The sequence below is a fragment of the Delphinus delphis genome, chromosome 6 (genome assembly GCF_949987515.2).
Source record: "Delphinus delphis chromosome 6, mDelDel1.2, whole genome shotgun sequence".
Classification (NCBI taxonomy): Eukaryota; Metazoa; Chordata; class Mammalia; order Artiodactyla; family Delphinidae; genus Delphinus; species Delphinus delphis.
This window is the reverse complement of record NC_082688.1, coordinates 772,300-788,684: the sequence shown is the minus strand read 5'-3', so window position 1 is coordinate 788,684 and position 16,385 is coordinate 772,300. Positions and strand designations below refer to the sequence as shown.

Genomic DNA, 16,385 nt, shown 5'->3' with positions numbered 1-16,385 from the left:
ATCTGTGTCGCTTGTTGACGCCTGCAGGGAGTGCGAAGGAGGGCAGGGGATAGGGCGAAGGTTCGAGGGCGGCCGCGGCCCGCTCAGGCTTCGGCGGCGGCGACTGCCGCAGGCGAGGCCATGCCGGCACCGGGATCCGGCAGACTCCTCGGCGGGCGGCGGGCGGCGGCGCGGCGGCGGCGCGCGCGGCAGGCGGTAAGCATGGAGCCCAGCGCCAGGCAGGCGGCCAGGCTAGCGAGGAAGGAGACGGGCCCGAGCGCGTAGACCACGGCCAGTTCCCGCGCGGCAAGGGGCCGCGCGCAGTGGTTGAAGGCGGCGTCGGGGAAGGCGGTCAAGGGGCTGACCGTCAGGCGTCCCGGCGACACGCAGATCAGCGTCTCGGCCTCTGCGGGACACGGGAGCGGCGTCAGGCGACGGCGGCGGCAGTGGCCCGCCCCGCCCGCGCCCCCGAGGGCTCACCTGGCGCGGGCAGCGGGTGCCTGCGCAGCCAGGTGCAGAGTGGGCGCAGCGCGCAGCCGCAGGCCCAGGGGTTGCCGCGCAGTCGCAGCGTGCTGAGAGCGGGCAGGCCCGCCAGGAGCGCGGGCGCGAGGGCAGGCAGCTCGTTGTCCTGCAGGCTGAGCGTGCTCAGCAGCGGGAGCGTGCCCAGCGCCGCGGGCTCTAGACGCGCCAGCCGGTTCCCGGCCAGAGAGAGGACGCAAAGCGCGCGCAGCGGAGCGAAGGTGCCGGGCACCAGCGCCTCCAGCTGGTTGGCGCTGAGGTCGAGCTGCTTCAGCGCGCCCAAGCCCCAGAAGGCTCGCGCGTGCACCCAGCGCAGTCCGTTCTCGCGCAGATCCAGGTGTAGCAGCGCGCCAGCGCCCACGAAGGCGCCGGGCGGCAGCGCACGCACGCGGTTGTGGTCCAGCAGCAGCGCGCGCACGCGCTGGCTCAGGCCCCCTGGCACGGCGGGCAGCGCGCGCCCGGAGCAGTTGGCCTGGCCCTCTGGCGCGCACGCGCACGCCTCGGGGCAGTCCGGGGCGCCCGGGGTTGCCGCGGGGGCGGCTGCGGGGGGCGCCTGGATCCAGACTGGCCACGGCGACAGCAGCAGTAGGAACAGCGGCGGCGGCCGTCGCGAGAGAAAGGAGGGGCTCCGCATGGGGGCAACGGTAGGAGGCCAGCTGCCCAGGCGTCCCGGGAGCCCGTCCGTCCCACGGCTGGTCCCGTGCCTAGGGCGGAGGCTGGGCACATAGCCAGCGCCCGGCACTGCCAGCCACCTGTCCTGAAGCTCTGAGCTCCTCTTGGCTCCGCGCCAGCAGCAGCACTGACAAGGCGCCACCCCCTCCTCACCTGCGTGGTCCACCGCCCCGCACCCGGCTGAGGCCTGGGCAACTGGACCACACCGCCGCCCCCGCAGCCTCACCGCCACTGAACTCATGGCTGCGACACGCGGAACAGGACCCAGTGCTACCCGCTCCTCCCCCGAGTCTCTGCCGCCTCCTCTCAGCCGGGATTCTAGTGCGCATATCCAGTAGCCCCCCCAGGGATGCTCCCATCCTCATGGGGCACAAGCACAGGATGGGGGCCTGAGCCCAGGGGACAGGCAGTGAGGTAGAGGGAGGGCTGCACGCCTGAGGAAGGCGAGGCCATCACATCTGCCCCACCCTGCCCACCAGGGACTCTGCCGGAACTTCGAGGAGGCAGTGTGGTGGAGCAGGGGCACCAGCCCAAGTCCTCCTGCCACATGCTGCTCCCTCTGGACTCACCAGAGTTGCAGGTCCTGTCCCGGCATTTTCCTGGGGTGGGGGTGGGGGTGGGGGTGGGATGGGCAGGGGCTCACGGGGGGCGGGGGGGGGCTGTCTGCTTCATGGGACAAAGCGGCAGGAAGATGCAGGGAGGAGCTGGGCTGACGCCACGATGGCAGGAAGTGGAAACCCCAGGGGTGTGCTCCCTGCCCTGCAGGGTGGACAGCGGGAGCCCAGCATGGGCACTGGGCACCCCACTGAAGAGACAGGAGGCGACGCAGACCCCTCCCCCACCCCAATAGCATCTGCAGAAGGGCTCGAGGGGGGCCAGCAGGGAGGACAACGCAGACCTGCTAACTACTGTTTAATTCCCCTTCCCCCAGCTGCCCAAAGCCCTACTGAGGCGGCAGGGGTTGTGGGGGCAGCTCCTCTAGGGTCGAGTCCACGGTGATGGTCGTGAGGGAGTGATCTTCCAGGGGCGGCATCATGGAGACCTCCATTTCAGGGGCCATGAGGTGGGACCCCATGTGCACCGCGTGCAGGTCCATGTGATCTTCCTGAGCCCCGCAGTGCCCCACCAACCTGCGCAGCGTGGTCCAGGTCAGGCTAGCTGCAGGCGGCCATCAGCATGGGCTCATGAGGCCTCAACCACCCGGGGCTCCTGCCGTGTCTGTGAACCACACCTCCCGGGGGTGGGGGGTCAGGGAGCAGGGGCACAGCTCACCCTGGGGGTCCTCCCCCGGGGTCACTCACCTGCTCTCCATGTGTCCGGGGCATCTTTCACTGAGGGGCGGGGGGGAACAAAGGTAAGGCGTGAGTCTGGGAACAGTGGGGTTGGCCTCCAGGAGCCCAGCGGTGCTCCCCACACCTCTCCCCATCCCATTCTGGGAGACTCCATTCCCAAGCCCCTGGTGACCTCGCCCATTGAGACCAAGGGCCCAGGGGGACGGCCCGGCCCCACAGCCCTCACACGCCCTCCCTGGCCCTGGGGCTCACGCACCCCTTGGCTCGAATGACGCCAACCGCCACGATGATGAGAGCGCAGAAGCAGCTGGCGCTGATACCCGCCAGCACCACCAGCAGGGCAATGAGGGCCTTGCGGCTGAGGCCAAGGCTACACTCACAGTAGGTCCCAGCTGCAGAGACAGGGACAAGGGGCTCTTATCACCTCCCAGTGGGTCACCCCCAAGCCTGCCCTCCCACCCCCGGCAGCCACCAGAAGGACACGGGTGCGCCTGGCCTGCCTGAACCAGGGAGGGGCCCTGGCTGGGGACAGGGTTGGGGAACAGGAGGAGACACCTGCAGCAGGGATGAGCAAAAGGGACAAACATATCAGGCCGAGGGGGCGGCCAACCAGGCAGGAGTCAGGCTGGAGACAGGGGGCCATCTCCACACCTCTGGACAGAACTCATCGGAAGGCGCTGACCTCACAATGGAGCTGTGAGGCAGGGAAGGTGGGGGCAGGGCCTCGCCTTGGGCACCGCCCTCGGGTGCTGGGCTCCGAGAAGCCCTGGGCAGGCAGCCCCAGGGTAGGGTAGGTAGGGCGGCCGGGGCCTGGGAGTCACTCCGGAGTGCCCTGGCCAGATCTGAGGCAGGGGCAGTGGTGGGGCTGCCGTGGTCTTGGAAGGAGAGCGCTTCACGGCAAAGGGGCAGCGGCTGCACTTGGGACCCTGGGGTCGCAGAGGCAGCGGCCTGGAAACCCAGAGAGGTCCACAGTGGGCAAGCCTGGGCCTCAGTTTCCCTGTCAGGATAAGGGCTGCGGCAGCTTAGGTGGGGCCTGGGATCCAGCTGACTGATGTCACCACCCTCCCCCCAAGACTGGAACAAGCAGGGACCAAGTGAGGCCCGGGGGGTGGACATGCACCCACCGCCCCATACGGGCCCCAGCAGTGTTTCGCAGAACACCCTCAAGGAGCAGGTGGCTGGGGCTCTGGCTTCAGTGTGTCATTACAGTTAGAGCTCACGACCACCGCTGCAGTCTGTCCCCTGTGCAGCCTCTCGCAGACCAGGCAAGCGCTGTCCACAGGAGGCTGGCACGGCTGGGGTTAACCTCAGCCTCCTCCCCTAAGGACCTGCCGAGCAAACCCAGGCAGCAGAAGCAAATACCTGCCCCCTCCCCCACGGCTAACCCCACAGGGCACTTGGGGGTGGGGGGTGCCCCGCTGGGCCGCAGCCAACCCCTGGTCACTGGGGGCCTCCCTGACCCTCACACAGGTGCCCCTCCTGGTGGCAGCTCCTGGCACACCTCCACACCTGTTGAGTGATCCTATGACCTGAGACGCTGGGTTTCACCACACTCATCCACAAACCGAGTCCAAAGGGACTCAGGGCAGGTGTGTCCCGGCCCAGCGGCTGGCACTGCCACCCTGCCAGGCCAGTCCAGCAGGTCTGCATCCTGGTTAGGATGACGAAGGCATGCCCAGCCCAGTGCCAGGCAGGAAGTCCCTCTTCTTTTTTTCTTTAAGTGTCTTTATTACTTTTTTATTTATTTTCGGCTGCGTCGGGTCTTCGCCACTGCGCGCAGGCTTTCTCTAGTTCCGGTGAGCCGAGGCCACTCTTCGTCGCGGTGCGGGGCCTTCTCATTGCAGCGGCTTCTCCTGTTGAGGAACACAGGCTCCAGGCGCGAGGGCCTCAGCAGTTGTGGCTCGCAGGCTCTAGAGCGCAGGCTCAGTAGTTGTGGTGCACAGGCTTCAGTAGTTGTGGCACTCGGGCTCAGTAGTTGTGGCTCGTGGGCTCTAGAGCGCAGACTCAGTAGTTGCGGCACGCAGGCCCAGATGCTTCACGGCATGTGGGATCTTCCCGGACCAGGGCTCAAACCCATGTCCCCTGCATTGGCAGGCGGATTCCTAACCACTGCGCCACCAGGGAAGTCCCAAGCCCCTCTTGTGACCACAGTGCAGCCCACCTTGGAGGGGCCAAGCAGGTAGAGCCCAAGGCAGGGACCCACTGGCCTGTCAGAGTCCTCAAACTGCTAAGGCTATGCAGCTAATCTCTCCAAATCCCACAGCAAACACCACCCTGTGGAGCAAGAAGGAAAAGCCCTAGAGGGAGCTCCCTGGCAGTTTAGGGGTTCGGATTGCGGGCTTCCACTACTGTGGCCTGGCTTCAATCCCTGGGTGGGGAACCGAGGTCCCAGAAACTGCACGGCACAGCCAAGAAGCAGAAGAAAGAAAAGCCCCAGAGCAGGACTGACACTAGGGCCCTCGAGCAGAACAGGCCAAAGAGCGGAGTGGGGGCACCGGGGCACAGACTGGTGGGGAGCCGCAGCGTGTCTGGGGGGCAGCGGGCATGGCTCCAGGCCTGGGAATGCACCGCAGGGAGGAGCAGGGCAGTGGAGACATTCATTCCAAAGGGCCTTTGTTGCCATGGGGACAGCGCCACTGGGCTCGAGCAGTTCCCGCTGGACAAGTGAAGGTCTGGGCCGCGGAGGCCGTGGCACCGAGCACGGCTTTGAAGGCCTTGGGCTGGCAGAGCTCACAGCCTCCCCGCCTCCTGGGACCTGGGAGCAAGGGCAGTGCGGGGCCCCCAGTGCCGGCCTTGGACAGGACCCTGTGCTCCGGACACAACAGCCCTGTGCTGCAGCTCTGGGGATGGCTGGACTCACTGGGCCCGGCATCTCGTGCTAGGAACATCGAGGCCCCCAGGCGCTCCTGACCACACGCCTCCGGGCACAGAAAGAACTGGCCTTTCTGAAAGCACTCTTCCTTGGAAGCCCCCAGCACTGCAGCTGCCCAAGCCTAGGCGTATCCCAGGCAGCACGTCATGCTGGAGACGCAAGAAGTTCTTGGCTTCACACGGGCTGCCTGGCCACCCGCCCACCTCATGCATTCTGATGGAGCCCCCCACCCCGGGCCGCAGCAGCAGCCCTGGGGCTCTCAGCCCAGCACTTGGGCGCCAGACTCTCGTGCCAGGCAGAGAGAGGGGGACCCGAGGGCTTCTTTCAAAGGCCAGAGGGGTGAGGCTGGAGCTGGATGTCCCTCAGGAGGGTGGCCCAGGAGGGCCCATCTCCCAGACAGCCCACCCCCCGTGAGCTCCTGCCCAAGCCATGAGAGTGACGGGGGCCCCTGTCAGCCACGGTGGTCCAGAGATACCACGTGCCAGGACTCCCGGCCTGGAGCCCAAACACAGGTGTGCAGCTCCCCACCGACTCCTGGGGCCCGGGCTCTGGCAGGCTCTGCCAGAGGCTGGTCTGGAGGGAGAACCTGACCGCATGCCCACGAAGCCCACAGAGCCAGCAGGACAGGGAGGGAGGAAGAACCGTCTGCTTTACTCTCATTCTGGGGGCTGGGCGGGGACGGGCGACGGCTCAGCCGCAGCTCTTGGGCAGGCGGTAGACGCCGGCGGAGTAGACGAGCTGCTGGTCGCGCACCTTCCTCTGCAGGAAGCCCTGGAGCTCCTGCAGGTCGATCTCGGCCAGCGCGGGGCCGGTGACCACGAACATGCGCAGCATGCTGTAGATGCGCTCCAGCGACAGGCTCTCCAGGTTGGTCAGCATGGCCTGGATGTACGTCCAGAAGAGCTGCGGGCACGGCGGCCGGGGCCGGCGGTCAGGCCGAGCTGGGCGGCGCCCCCCCCCGCCCCCGCCCGGCCCGGGCCCCGCGCGCACCAGCAGCTCCTCCTCCCTCTGGTCGGCCTGCGAGGCCATGCCCGAGTCGCTCTCGTCGTCGCTGTCGACGAGCACCATGCTGTCCCGGTCCTGGGGCCGCTCCTCCTCCACCACCGAGAAGGTGCCGGCCGGCTCCTCTCGCAGCACGCCCTGCTGCAGCCACACCGACACGCGCCGCCGCAGCAGCGCCACGGGCATCTTCACCACCTTGCTCAGCTCCTCCAGCGTCCAGCTGGCTGTGGGCGGGGCGGGGCCGACAGGACCCTCAGGGCACAGCCAGGCCCCGCGTGGCTCAGCCGCCTGGGTCCCACCCACCCTCCACCGGACACGGAACGGTGCCCTCCCGGGAGGCGCGGCCAGAGCAGGGCGGTTGGGGGCTCACCTTGGTCCTGGAAGTACAGCAGGACCACTGCCTGCACAGGGGTCACCGCCACGGACAGGGTACGGTCAGCCAGCTCCACATCCATGGTCACTAGGCCCAAGGTGTGCTTCCAGCTGAGCGTCCGCATGGCCTGGGGAGGGCTGGGGTCAGCACGGGCCGCCCAGCGGGTCCAGCTGGACAAGGCTTTGCTACCTGGGACCGGGTGAGGAAGGGCTCCCTGACCTGCCCCCACCCTGGCGGGCAGCGACGGGACCAGCACACGGCGGGACTCCAGTCCCCTCCCCCTCCCCCGGCACCCCCTAACAGCGAGGGCCCCTGCACCTCTGAGACAAACGTCCACGTCCTGGCCCCAGGACCCCAGAAAGTGGCCTGACTTGGACACTAGGCCTTTGCAGATGTCGGTAGGGAAGAAGAGGTCGTGCTGGCGTACCGCGAACCCTAATCTAACTCGGTAAGTGTCCTCGCGGGAGGGCAGACGGCGTGCGAGGCTGGAGCGACACAGGCGCCCCTGGAGGCCGGAAGAGGCAGGGAGGACTCGCCCGCAGCCTCCAGAAGGCCCTCACCTCCATCTCACACCCCGGCCTCCAGAGCCGAGAGAAGTTCCTGTTTTAGCACCTGGTGTGCGGTACTTTGTCACGGCCACCACAGGACAGCGGTACAGACTTCCGCCGGAGGGGAAGGTGCTGCTGTAGCAAACACCTTTTTGGAACGCGTGGACGTGGCTGCGGTGTTGGGGGATGGGGAGGGCTGGGAAAGTTCTGAGCTGCAGGCTCATAAAATCCTGGGTTGCCCTGGAGAGGCTACTGGTAGAAACACAGACAGGAAAGGCCATTCCAGTGAGGCCTGTTGAAGCAAGGAGCACATCACCGGAGATGGGAGGAAAGGCGACCCGTCACGCGGCGGCAGAAACGTGCTCTGCTGGGTGGAAAGCAGAACTCGCGAGGGAGGAACCTGGACGTTGGGCTGAGATTTCCAAGCAAAGTATGGAAGGTGCAGCCTGCCTTCTCCTCACCGCTTGTAGTGAATTGAGAGAGAAAACCGAGGGAGAACGTGGTGAGCAGAAAGGAGCCAGGACCACTGGGTGGTTTGCACATCTTGCCGTGTGCTCTGCAGACAGAGCCTCTATGGCCCTAGAGGTGACCTGTGTCAAGGTGGCACCAACCAGCAGTGCCCAGGAGCCAGGACAGAGGGGCCAGTAGAGGTGTGAGAGCCCCCAGGCCCACGGACTGGACGCCGAGAACTGCACGGAGGCCAGCAAGGCTCCTGAGAATTTAATACCAGTGGAAACGATGCCAGCCTGGGTGGAAAGGGAGGGACGGCCAGAGGGAGAGCATGACTCCGAGGGCAGGGCCGTGCTACAGAGGCCTGGCCTGGCAGGGTGGGGCTGCCCCCGAGGGCAGAGAAGACTGGCACCCAGCCAGATGGAGTGGAATTTCCTCCAGTGGAATTCAGACTTGCTTAGGGCCTGGGAACCCTCCCTTCCTTCCAGTATCTCCCTTTTGGAGGGCAGGTGTCTGCCCAACACCTGTCCCACCACTGGACCTCGGAAGCAGAGAAAGATTTATTCATAGGTTTACAACTGAAGGAGAATCGTGCCCCAGCTCTCACCCTGACCTGACTTAGAGATCTGGGACTTTGAGCTGGTGCCAGCATGGTTAAAATCTGGGGACGCTGGGCGTGGCTAAATGTAACTTGCACGTGAGAAGAACGTGAATTTGGGGGGCCAGAGAGTAGACTCTCACAGGCTGAACTGTGAGCTCCACAAATGATGTTCAAGTCCTCACCCCCAGTGCCTCAGAACGTAACCCTATTTGCCAGTCGGGTCACTACAGATGCAGCTAGTTAAGGGGAGGCCACACTGGCGTGCGGGGCCCTTAATCCAGTACGACTGGCGTCCCCAAAAGAGGAGGAGAACGTGGACACAGAGACACCAGGAGAGGCCGTGGGGCACGATGCAGGGGTGAGTGACGCCTCTACAAGCCGACGATGCCTGGAGCCCCAGCAGCTGAAAGCGGCAAGAGGACCCTCCCCGGAGCCCTTGGAGGGGGCGCGGCCCTGCCCACACCTTGGCTGTGAACTGCTGGCTGCCAGAACCGGAACAATAAATTCCCGGGGCACCGACGGCGCCTGTCTGGGGCACTTCGTCAGGGCCGGCCTGGGGGACACTGGCTGCTCTGAGCCCTTCTTCACGCCCCCAGCTCTGAAGGGGGGCGACAGCTAACCTCTCTACAGCTGGCAGCTGGCCAAGCTCGTAACCACGCCCTCTGGCTCCAAGGCCATGACCTTTACAACCACTCCGGCCTGCAGCGGGCACACGCGAGGCCCAGCGGCAGACGGCACAGGCACGGCCACCCGCACGTGTCCAGCGCAGTCCTCGGACCCGGAGCCCGGCTGGCGGGAAGCAGAGGCACCGTGGCCACAGGCTTGGCCTCTGGCACAGAGCGGGGGCCTGCCGGCCGCTCCGGCGCTGGCATGCCGGGTCCACGGCCTGAGATGGAGGGCACGCCTGAGCCACCCCCAGGCCCCAGGGGGAACTGCGGAGGAAGCCGGCGGGGCCTCTCCAGGCAGGCGAGCTGCGGCGCAGAGCCCAGCAGGGCAGCCAGAGCAGCGGGGGAGGGTGCCGAGCACACGGGCGGGCCACGTGGACGTCCTCGACTGGGGTGTGGGGGCGGGGGCGGGGCAGCGCCGAGGCCCCACAGAGCAAGCACCACCCCCCACGCAGGGGCAGGAAGGGTCCCGGCCCAGCCCCACCTGCCGCCCTCCTGGGGCTCTGTCCTGAGGGCTCCCACCTCCAGGGGTGTCCCAGGTCCCCCGAGGGCTCAGGGTCTGCACCCTGGACACCTGCGGCCCTGTCCTCTGCTTGGGTGCCTGGCGTCTCCTCCGGCCGGTGGCCTCTCAGGGCCCCACACCCCACTCATCAAACTGAACGCCCCAGAACCCACTTCACCTGTCCCCTGAAACCTGGGACAGGGGTCCCAAACTCCCTCCTCTCTCCCAATACGGCTCCTCTGAACCATCACCTGGAAGAAGGGTCCTCCATGCCACGGACCCTTGCCCACACCAGGATCCACCTGTCCACACCTCTCACCTGGACTCCCAACGCCAGGACTGGAGGGGACGAGCGATAAACTCTGCCAATCGGCCACTCCTGGCCCCCGGCCTCCTGACCAGCCCACACACCCCCTTCTCCTTGCCGAGCCCTGTGGCCCCAGGGACCTAACAGCAGACAGCACGGTCTGGGTGCCCAAGCGCCCTGGCACTCCAGGAAGCAGCTGCCAGGGAAGGGCAGGAGGGGCAGGAAGGTGGAGGGGCAGAGGTCAAACACCTCAAAAGCAACCTGGAGACTCCCTGGAGACGCCCATGGGACAGACAGAGCCCCCGACTCCCCCTGGGGCGATCCCTGCAGGCCAAGAGGGTGGACGGTGGAAGAGGCGGCCCAGGGACACGCCCACTCCCAGCGCCTTGGGGGCACAGGAGGGCGTGCAGAGAGTGTGCACACCTGCACAGACAGGCTCCCAGGAGGGGAGGGGAGGGTGCCGAGCGCAGGGCGCAGACGCGGAGGGACTCGTCCGAGGTGCCGGCGCCCCAGCGGCGCGGCCATACCTTCAGCTTCTCGTACTTCCTGCAATAGACCTCCAGGGCCTCCCTGATGTCCTCGGGAACCTCCAGCTTCTCATCCTTGAAGGGCGGCCAGAACTCGCTGGAGAGGATGACGGCGTAGACCCCGAACGGCGGCTGCTCCTCTGCGGGCCGCTTCTCATCCTCCTCACGGATGTTGGCGTTGATGCGGCGCGAGTCTGCCATGTCCTGGGGGGGAGGCGGGGCCTTGAAGGCCCGGGACCGACAGGGGCCAGGCGGTGGCGGGGAGCCCGAGGCACCTACCTTGAGCATGACCTCGCAGAAATGCATTGGGGCCTCGCCAAAGCGCAGCTTCAGCAGCTCCACGTTGCGGATCTCCCTGGAAGGACGCAACTCTGAGGGCTGCGGTGTGCCCCCACCCCAACTGGCACCTACAGAGCGACACTGCCCCCCATCCCCCCAGCCCAGGAGGAGAGGCGGGAGCCCTGTGCCCACTCCACCCCAGGAGGGCCGGAAGCCCTGGGACCTACCGCCCCAGGCTCCTTGGCTGCCCCCAGGCCCCCCAACCCCGGGGGGCAGAGGCCAAGCACAGGTCAGTCCCCGCCCAGCCTCGGGGACCCAGCGCATCCCCGATGCGCACCAGGGCTCACAGAGAGCAGCCACTGCGAGTGAAGGCCGCCCCTCCCTGGGGACCTGGAGTGGCACCTCACAGGCCTCACCGCTCGGGGCTGAAACTGAACTGGTGCAGCAGGCGGTCGGCCAGCAGCGAGCGGTACTCATTGATGAAGAGGTCCTTGCTGCCGTAGATGCTGACCAGCAGGCTGATGATGTCCGAGGAGCGCCGCTTAGAGCTGGACTTCCCTGCACGGCACGGGCACCACCGGCGCCTCTCAGACACGGAGGCGGCACAGATGGCGCCAGGCAGCTCGTGCCCGGCCAAGCCCATGAGGTGGGGATGCCGAAAACCCACTCCTTCTCCGGCTGAAGCGGCAGAAGCAGGTGAGGCAGGCAGGGCACCCCCCCAACGGGCCTGGGCGGGGACACCACCCAAGCCAGGTGAAGAACCCTGGGGAACCAGGCGGGGTTACACTCTGACCATGGATCCCCTGGAGCTCCAGAGCCCACGTGGCAACAAACTGGAGACCAGAGCGCCTGCCCGACTGGACCACCCCCCAAAATCCAGAGCCTGGCAGCAGGGCCGGCAGGCGCTGACCTGGATCCGCGTCCACAGGGTCGGGAACCCAGTCCTCTGGCTCGCCGGAGTCATCCTCGCTGTCCTGGCCGGTCTCCAGGCTGGCCGGGTCCGTCTTGGACAGCTCAACAGCCAAGTCCCCCGTCCCATCCGAGTCCCCGGTCAGCCCTGCCACGATCTGCCGCACCGTGTCCTCCCGCGTCCTGTCAGGCACGAGCCCCTCACCGCCTGTCCCACCTGAACACGGGACCCCGCCTGACCCCTGCAGCCAGGGCCGTCAGTCACGTGCTAAAGGTAAGCCCGTGAGACTCCCTCCCCCGCCCCGCCACCCCTAAAGCTAAATCAATTTCTAGGAGAAGGAGCTGAGACGACAAGACAGACACAAGGCCAGGCCATGCCCGGCCAGGAGGCAGCAGGCCTGAGTCAGAGCAGCTCCAGACGCTGCCCGGCCCCATCCCCGAGACTCCACTGTGGGCTTAGGGGTTTCTGGGTGGCTGTGCGTGGCCCCTGCTCCAACACATCCCCCGGCAGACAGCCCGAGAGGCTCTGCTCCTCTTGGTAGAAGGCCAGCAACGCAAGGCCCCACCCTTCCCGTCAGCCCTGGGGCCAAGCTGGCGCGAGGCAAAGCAAGCAGGGCCACCTGTCTGTGCTGGTGTGGGCCCCGCGACCTGCACACGGGCCTGGTGACCCTGGGCCACAGGCGTGGGAACCAGCACTGGCAGGAGGAAGGAGCCCAGCCTGAGCTGCCCGGCCCAGGAGGGGACATGGAGCGTCCCTGGCTCCCCAAGGACCACACCCCTCTGGCTGCAGCAAGACCCACGGGGAGTGCAGCTGCACGAGTGGGGCCCTGGAGCTCACCTCAGGTAGCGGCGAATGGGCTCACAGGCCACCTCCAGGACAACCATGGAGGGATCCAGCACGCGCAGCGCCTTGATGGCGGAGATGTACAGGGTGATGATGTCACACGTATTCACGCCTGCGGCCGGGACGGGAGAGCTCCGTCACAGAAGGGCCCAGGCAACACAGGGACACAGAGGCAGCCACCCTGGCCAGGTGACCTGCAAGTCCCACCTCACCCCCCGGAGACCCGCGTGATCTGCAGGGAGCTGTCCCCGCCGCTCCCCCTGCACTCACTTGCTTTCTCCCCTTACAAAGTGGGGTCTGTTCTGAAGGGACCGGGCACTGCCCCTGCCCCCGAAGGACCACACAAAACTGCCTCTAAACCCACTCCCTCCACAGGCCCCAGGCCTGGGCTTCCAGATCCGGGCCCTGAGGGTGAATGGCGGGTGGGCCTCGCCCTGGCGGCACCTGGGTGGAGGAGTCGCGTCTCCAGGGCAGCCTTGAGGGACACAAGAAGCTGCGGCCTCTGGTCGGTCCTCTCCAGGCAGTACTTGAGGTCTTCCACGGCCGGCCGGGAGTCCGGGAAGTCTGCGGGGAGAGGCTGGTCCTGGCACGTGCACATGTGGCGAGCACGCACTGCGCGCGAAGGGCCCAGATGTGCCCGCCGCCCCACCCTCAACGAGCTGAAGGGCAGAGGCACGGGAAGGCGGCTCCCTGGCAGGCGGGGCCGACCTCGGATGATGCTGAAGAGCTCCTCGATGCGCAGGCTGGCGTAGATGCGATAGAAGAACCTCTGCACGTGGCAGCGCCAGCGGCGCAGGGAGCTCCCAGCCTCCGGGGACGCAGGCCTGCTGGGGCCGTCCTGCAGGAACACCTTGCCCAGCCAGCCGACCACCCTCTCAATCCACTGTCGGGAGAACACAAGTGTGGGACTCTGGGGGCCAAGCCCAGAACAGAGACGAGGAGAAGCCACACAGGTACCCGCGCCTCTGGCTGGGCCCTGGGAGCCCCCAAGGCCACCTACTCTGAAGACCAGGAGCACGTTAAAATCAGCAGGACAAGGGGCCCAAAGGAGGCCTCCCAGGGCCTCCACCAACACACACCCAGGCCCCTTCCACACACACCAGCACCCGTGCTCATCCCCAGCAACAGCGGCTCTGACACAGGGCGCTACATCTGAGCGGACGGACACACCCTGGGGGTCCCATGCACAACGAGACCCCCCCACGCACAACCCACAGCATCTAGCGGGAACACTTCTGAGCCCGTGCACATGAAATCTACAGGACACCCTACCACACGGACCCGAGCGTGTCCATGTCTTCCCACGGCCGCCCAGCCACCGGAAAGAGCACCCGGACGATGTGCCGCCTCGGGACGGCACAGCTACCCGCCAGACCTCCAGCTTCACACACCGCCCCCCCACCCCGTGGCAGAGACACTTGCTTTGAACACCACCCCGCATCCCCACAGCTCACCTGCATCCTCAGGAAACAGATAGCAAGAGCAGGGGAGGGGAGCAGCTGGGAAGTGGGAGCGGGCTGAGCCCCCCCCGCCGTGGTTGGGTGCAGCTCTTCCTCAACTCTGTGCAGCCCAGAGCAGATCCCAGACCATGTCCCAACAGCGTGGATGCCCCCGAGGCCCCCCACTGGGATACCCCAGACCTTGGCACGGCCTCCAGCCACGTGGCTCCGCGAAGACCTCACTAAGCACGTCACAGGCTCTTCCTTCCACCAGGACGGGCCCAGAATGACTGGCCTCCACCCAGCACCAAGACGACTTCCAGCACCAGCAACGTCCTGACGCACCCGGCTCTCCACGCTCTGGCCGTTTCTAAAACTGAGGTGTCAGTTTTGCCAGAAACCTCTAATCCACAAGGACACAGCCCGTGGGGGTCCTCACCTTGTGGAACTCACGCAGGAAGGAGCGCTCATACTCGCCCCGGCAACGGTCCTCCATCCTCTCTCGGGTCACTTGGTGCAGGGTGGTAGTCACGGCCTCGGCACTGACCCGCTCCAGCAGACTAAGCCTGTGTCTGGAGAAGAGCGCTGCCCATGAAGAACGCAGAGCACACGCACACGCGCCCAACCCCACCCCAGCACGTACCGCCCACAGCTCTCCCGTCGGGGGCACAGCTGCACCAGAGGCTTCGAGGAAAAGCTGCTGTGAAGACAAGCACTGGCAGCGACCGCCCGCCCCCCCCAAGCCGGCCTCCCTGCTCAGGCCGGGACACTAGCCTTCCCCACGTGGTCAGCACGTCTGGCTACTGGGGCCAAGGCTCACCTCCCAGAGACAGCCCTGAGACAACAGCTAAATACGTCACTACCCAGCCCCACAGACACAGGTGCAGCTGTCTGTGCCCTCTGGTGCAGATGCCGATCTGTGAGGACAAAGGCTCCTGAGAGAACAAAGCTTCTGTGGATCCGATCACACCCTCGGTCCAGCCAAGAGACTCTCTAACAGCTGCACTGCTGCCACTTCACTCAAAGTGACAAAATCATCATAAGTGACCACAGAGAATGGAAGAACCACATGACAGGACCTGGCTCTGACAACAAAATCTTTCCCTCCTCCAGAGGCCAGAAGAGCAATCAGTTTGCCCAGCACATTGGTTTAATCTCTGACTTGTTCTAGAGAGAAAAAACAACAGTCACACCTTTTGCAACCATAGGATAAACATCATTCCTCCTCTGAGAGGCTACAAACAGCACAGCAAAACTCTGCACAGCCCAGGAAATTCGGAATCACGTGGAATCTTAGCATAAGCAAAGTGTGAAACCCTGAGCTAGGGCGAGTGACAGGTGCACCTGTGTCCAGGGTGAAAGGTAAAAACTCACAACACACGGATCCTGGGGACCCTCTCTTTGGCTACCAGGACAGGTGGCAGAGACCTCTGCCAGCAGCTCTCTGCAGGGGCCAGCTGGACCCAGAGGGGCAAGCAGGAGCCAGGAGGAACGGGGCACGGCCACGCAGGCACAAGTACTCACAGGACTTGGCTGAGCTGGTGGAACTGCTCCAGCGCCTGGCGGCACCAGCACTGCTGCTTGTCACTGCCACATCCCGCACAGAGTGGGCTCTGCAGAAGGCGGTAGTACCGGCGGCGGGCGTATCTGCTGTCCAATTCCCCCTCCAGTTCGGGGTCGGTTCCTCCTTCTCCTCTTCTCTTACTCTGCATGTAAACTCTCAAGAAGCGGCCATAGAGACGCTGGATCATCTCCTGAAAAGTTCTGGGAGTGGAAAAGAACAAGACGCCCCGCAACGTGGTATGAACCTTTTCCCGAAGCCCCTGAGCACCGGTGCCCATAAGCAAGCCCAGGCGAGTCCATTTCTCCAGGAGCTCTAGACTACGCAGGTAGGGATCCAAGCGGCTCTCCAGGAGCCCAAAAGCATCGAGGAGCAGCAGAAGACACTGGGGCTCGTCTGCACAGTTCTCACGTTGGGAGATGGCATTCCAGAACTCGAGAGATATGTTAGCCTGCAGGTCGTTCTGCAGCACCTCTGCGAACCACTCCTCCAGGACCGAGTGCAGACCGTGGCCCCTGAGAACCTCCACCGCCGCCCGGAGCTCCTCCTCCTTTGGAGGGACCGCACCGCTGGTCCGGGAGGATGCCTGGAGTACAGAAAACTGTAAGAAGAGAACACAGCGCAGAGCTGGAGAAAGCAGTGACAGATAAAGATAGATAGGAAAGGGACAAAGCACAGGGGAGTCTACGGAAACCCCGCTGCCCTTCGTCGCACGGATGCAGGGCCCACGCTTAGGGACAGGCTGTGGAACAATAAAGGACTCTGGGGGAAACAAGCTGGACAGAAGCGGGCGGAGGGATCCGAATGAACCCGAGAGTGGACGCACAGGGTCCCGGGAACCCCGCACGGGCCCGCCGCCCTCTTCTCGGGCCTCACCAGTCCCAGAGCGGCCGGCGGCACCAGTCCGGTGCTCACGGTATTCCAGGCCACCAGCAGCTCTTGGGCAGGTCCGGGGTCATCGTGCGCCGCCGCTTCCGCCGCCGCCATCTGCTCCCACCAGCTCCTAGAGCCGCCGGCGCGGCGCGCGGCGATGACGCAAACGAG

The 16,385-nt window shown here is 65.7% G+C and overlaps 3 protein-coding genes across 3 annotated transcripts; all 3 read right to left on the bottom strand.

Annotated features, from left to right (window-relative positions):
* Positions 1-4: 4 nt before the first annotated feature.
* On the bottom strand, positions 5-1,535 carry LRRC26 (leucine rich repeat containing 26). The gene is given in 3 exon segments (XM_060013723.1): positions 5-385; positions 460-1,513; positions 1,515-1,535. Coding segments are annotated over 3 exon segments (1,377 nt in total). The 3' UTR covers positions 5-83.
* A 539-nt stretch (positions 1,536-2,074) lies between these two features.
* TMEM210 (transmembrane protein 210) lies at positions 2,075-3,105 on the bottom strand. Its single transcript, XM_060013232.2, has 4 exons — positions 3,018-3,105; positions 2,719-2,854; positions 2,472-2,501; positions 2,075-2,300 (listed from the first exon to the last, which is right to left on the bottom strand). The coding sequence occupies exons 1-4, from the start codon at positions 3,103-3,105 to the stop codon at positions 2,114-2,116; spliced, it is 441 nt and encodes a 146-aa protein (XP_059869215.1). The 3' UTR covers positions 2,075-2,113.
* A 2,861-nt stretch (positions 3,106-5,966) lies between these two features.
* On the bottom strand, positions 5,967-16,371 carry ANAPC2 (anaphase promoting complex subunit 2). Its single transcript, XM_060013712.1, has 13 exons — positions 16,218-16,371; positions 15,305-15,927; positions 14,220-14,352; positions 13,050-13,224; positions 12,786-12,905; positions 12,336-12,453; positions 11,499-11,680; positions 11,005-11,146; positions 10,589-10,664; positions 10,310-10,513; positions 6,707-6,836; positions 6,325-6,560; positions 5,967-6,237 (listed from the first exon to the last, which is right to left on the bottom strand). Exons 1-13 carry the CDS (start codon positions 16,326-16,328, stop codon positions 6,025-6,027), a joined length of 2,463 nt encoding a protein of 820 aa, XP_059869695.1. The 5' UTR covers positions 16,329-16,371; the 3' UTR covers positions 5,967-6,024.
* Between the last annotated feature and the right edge of the window lie 14 nt (positions 16,372-16,385).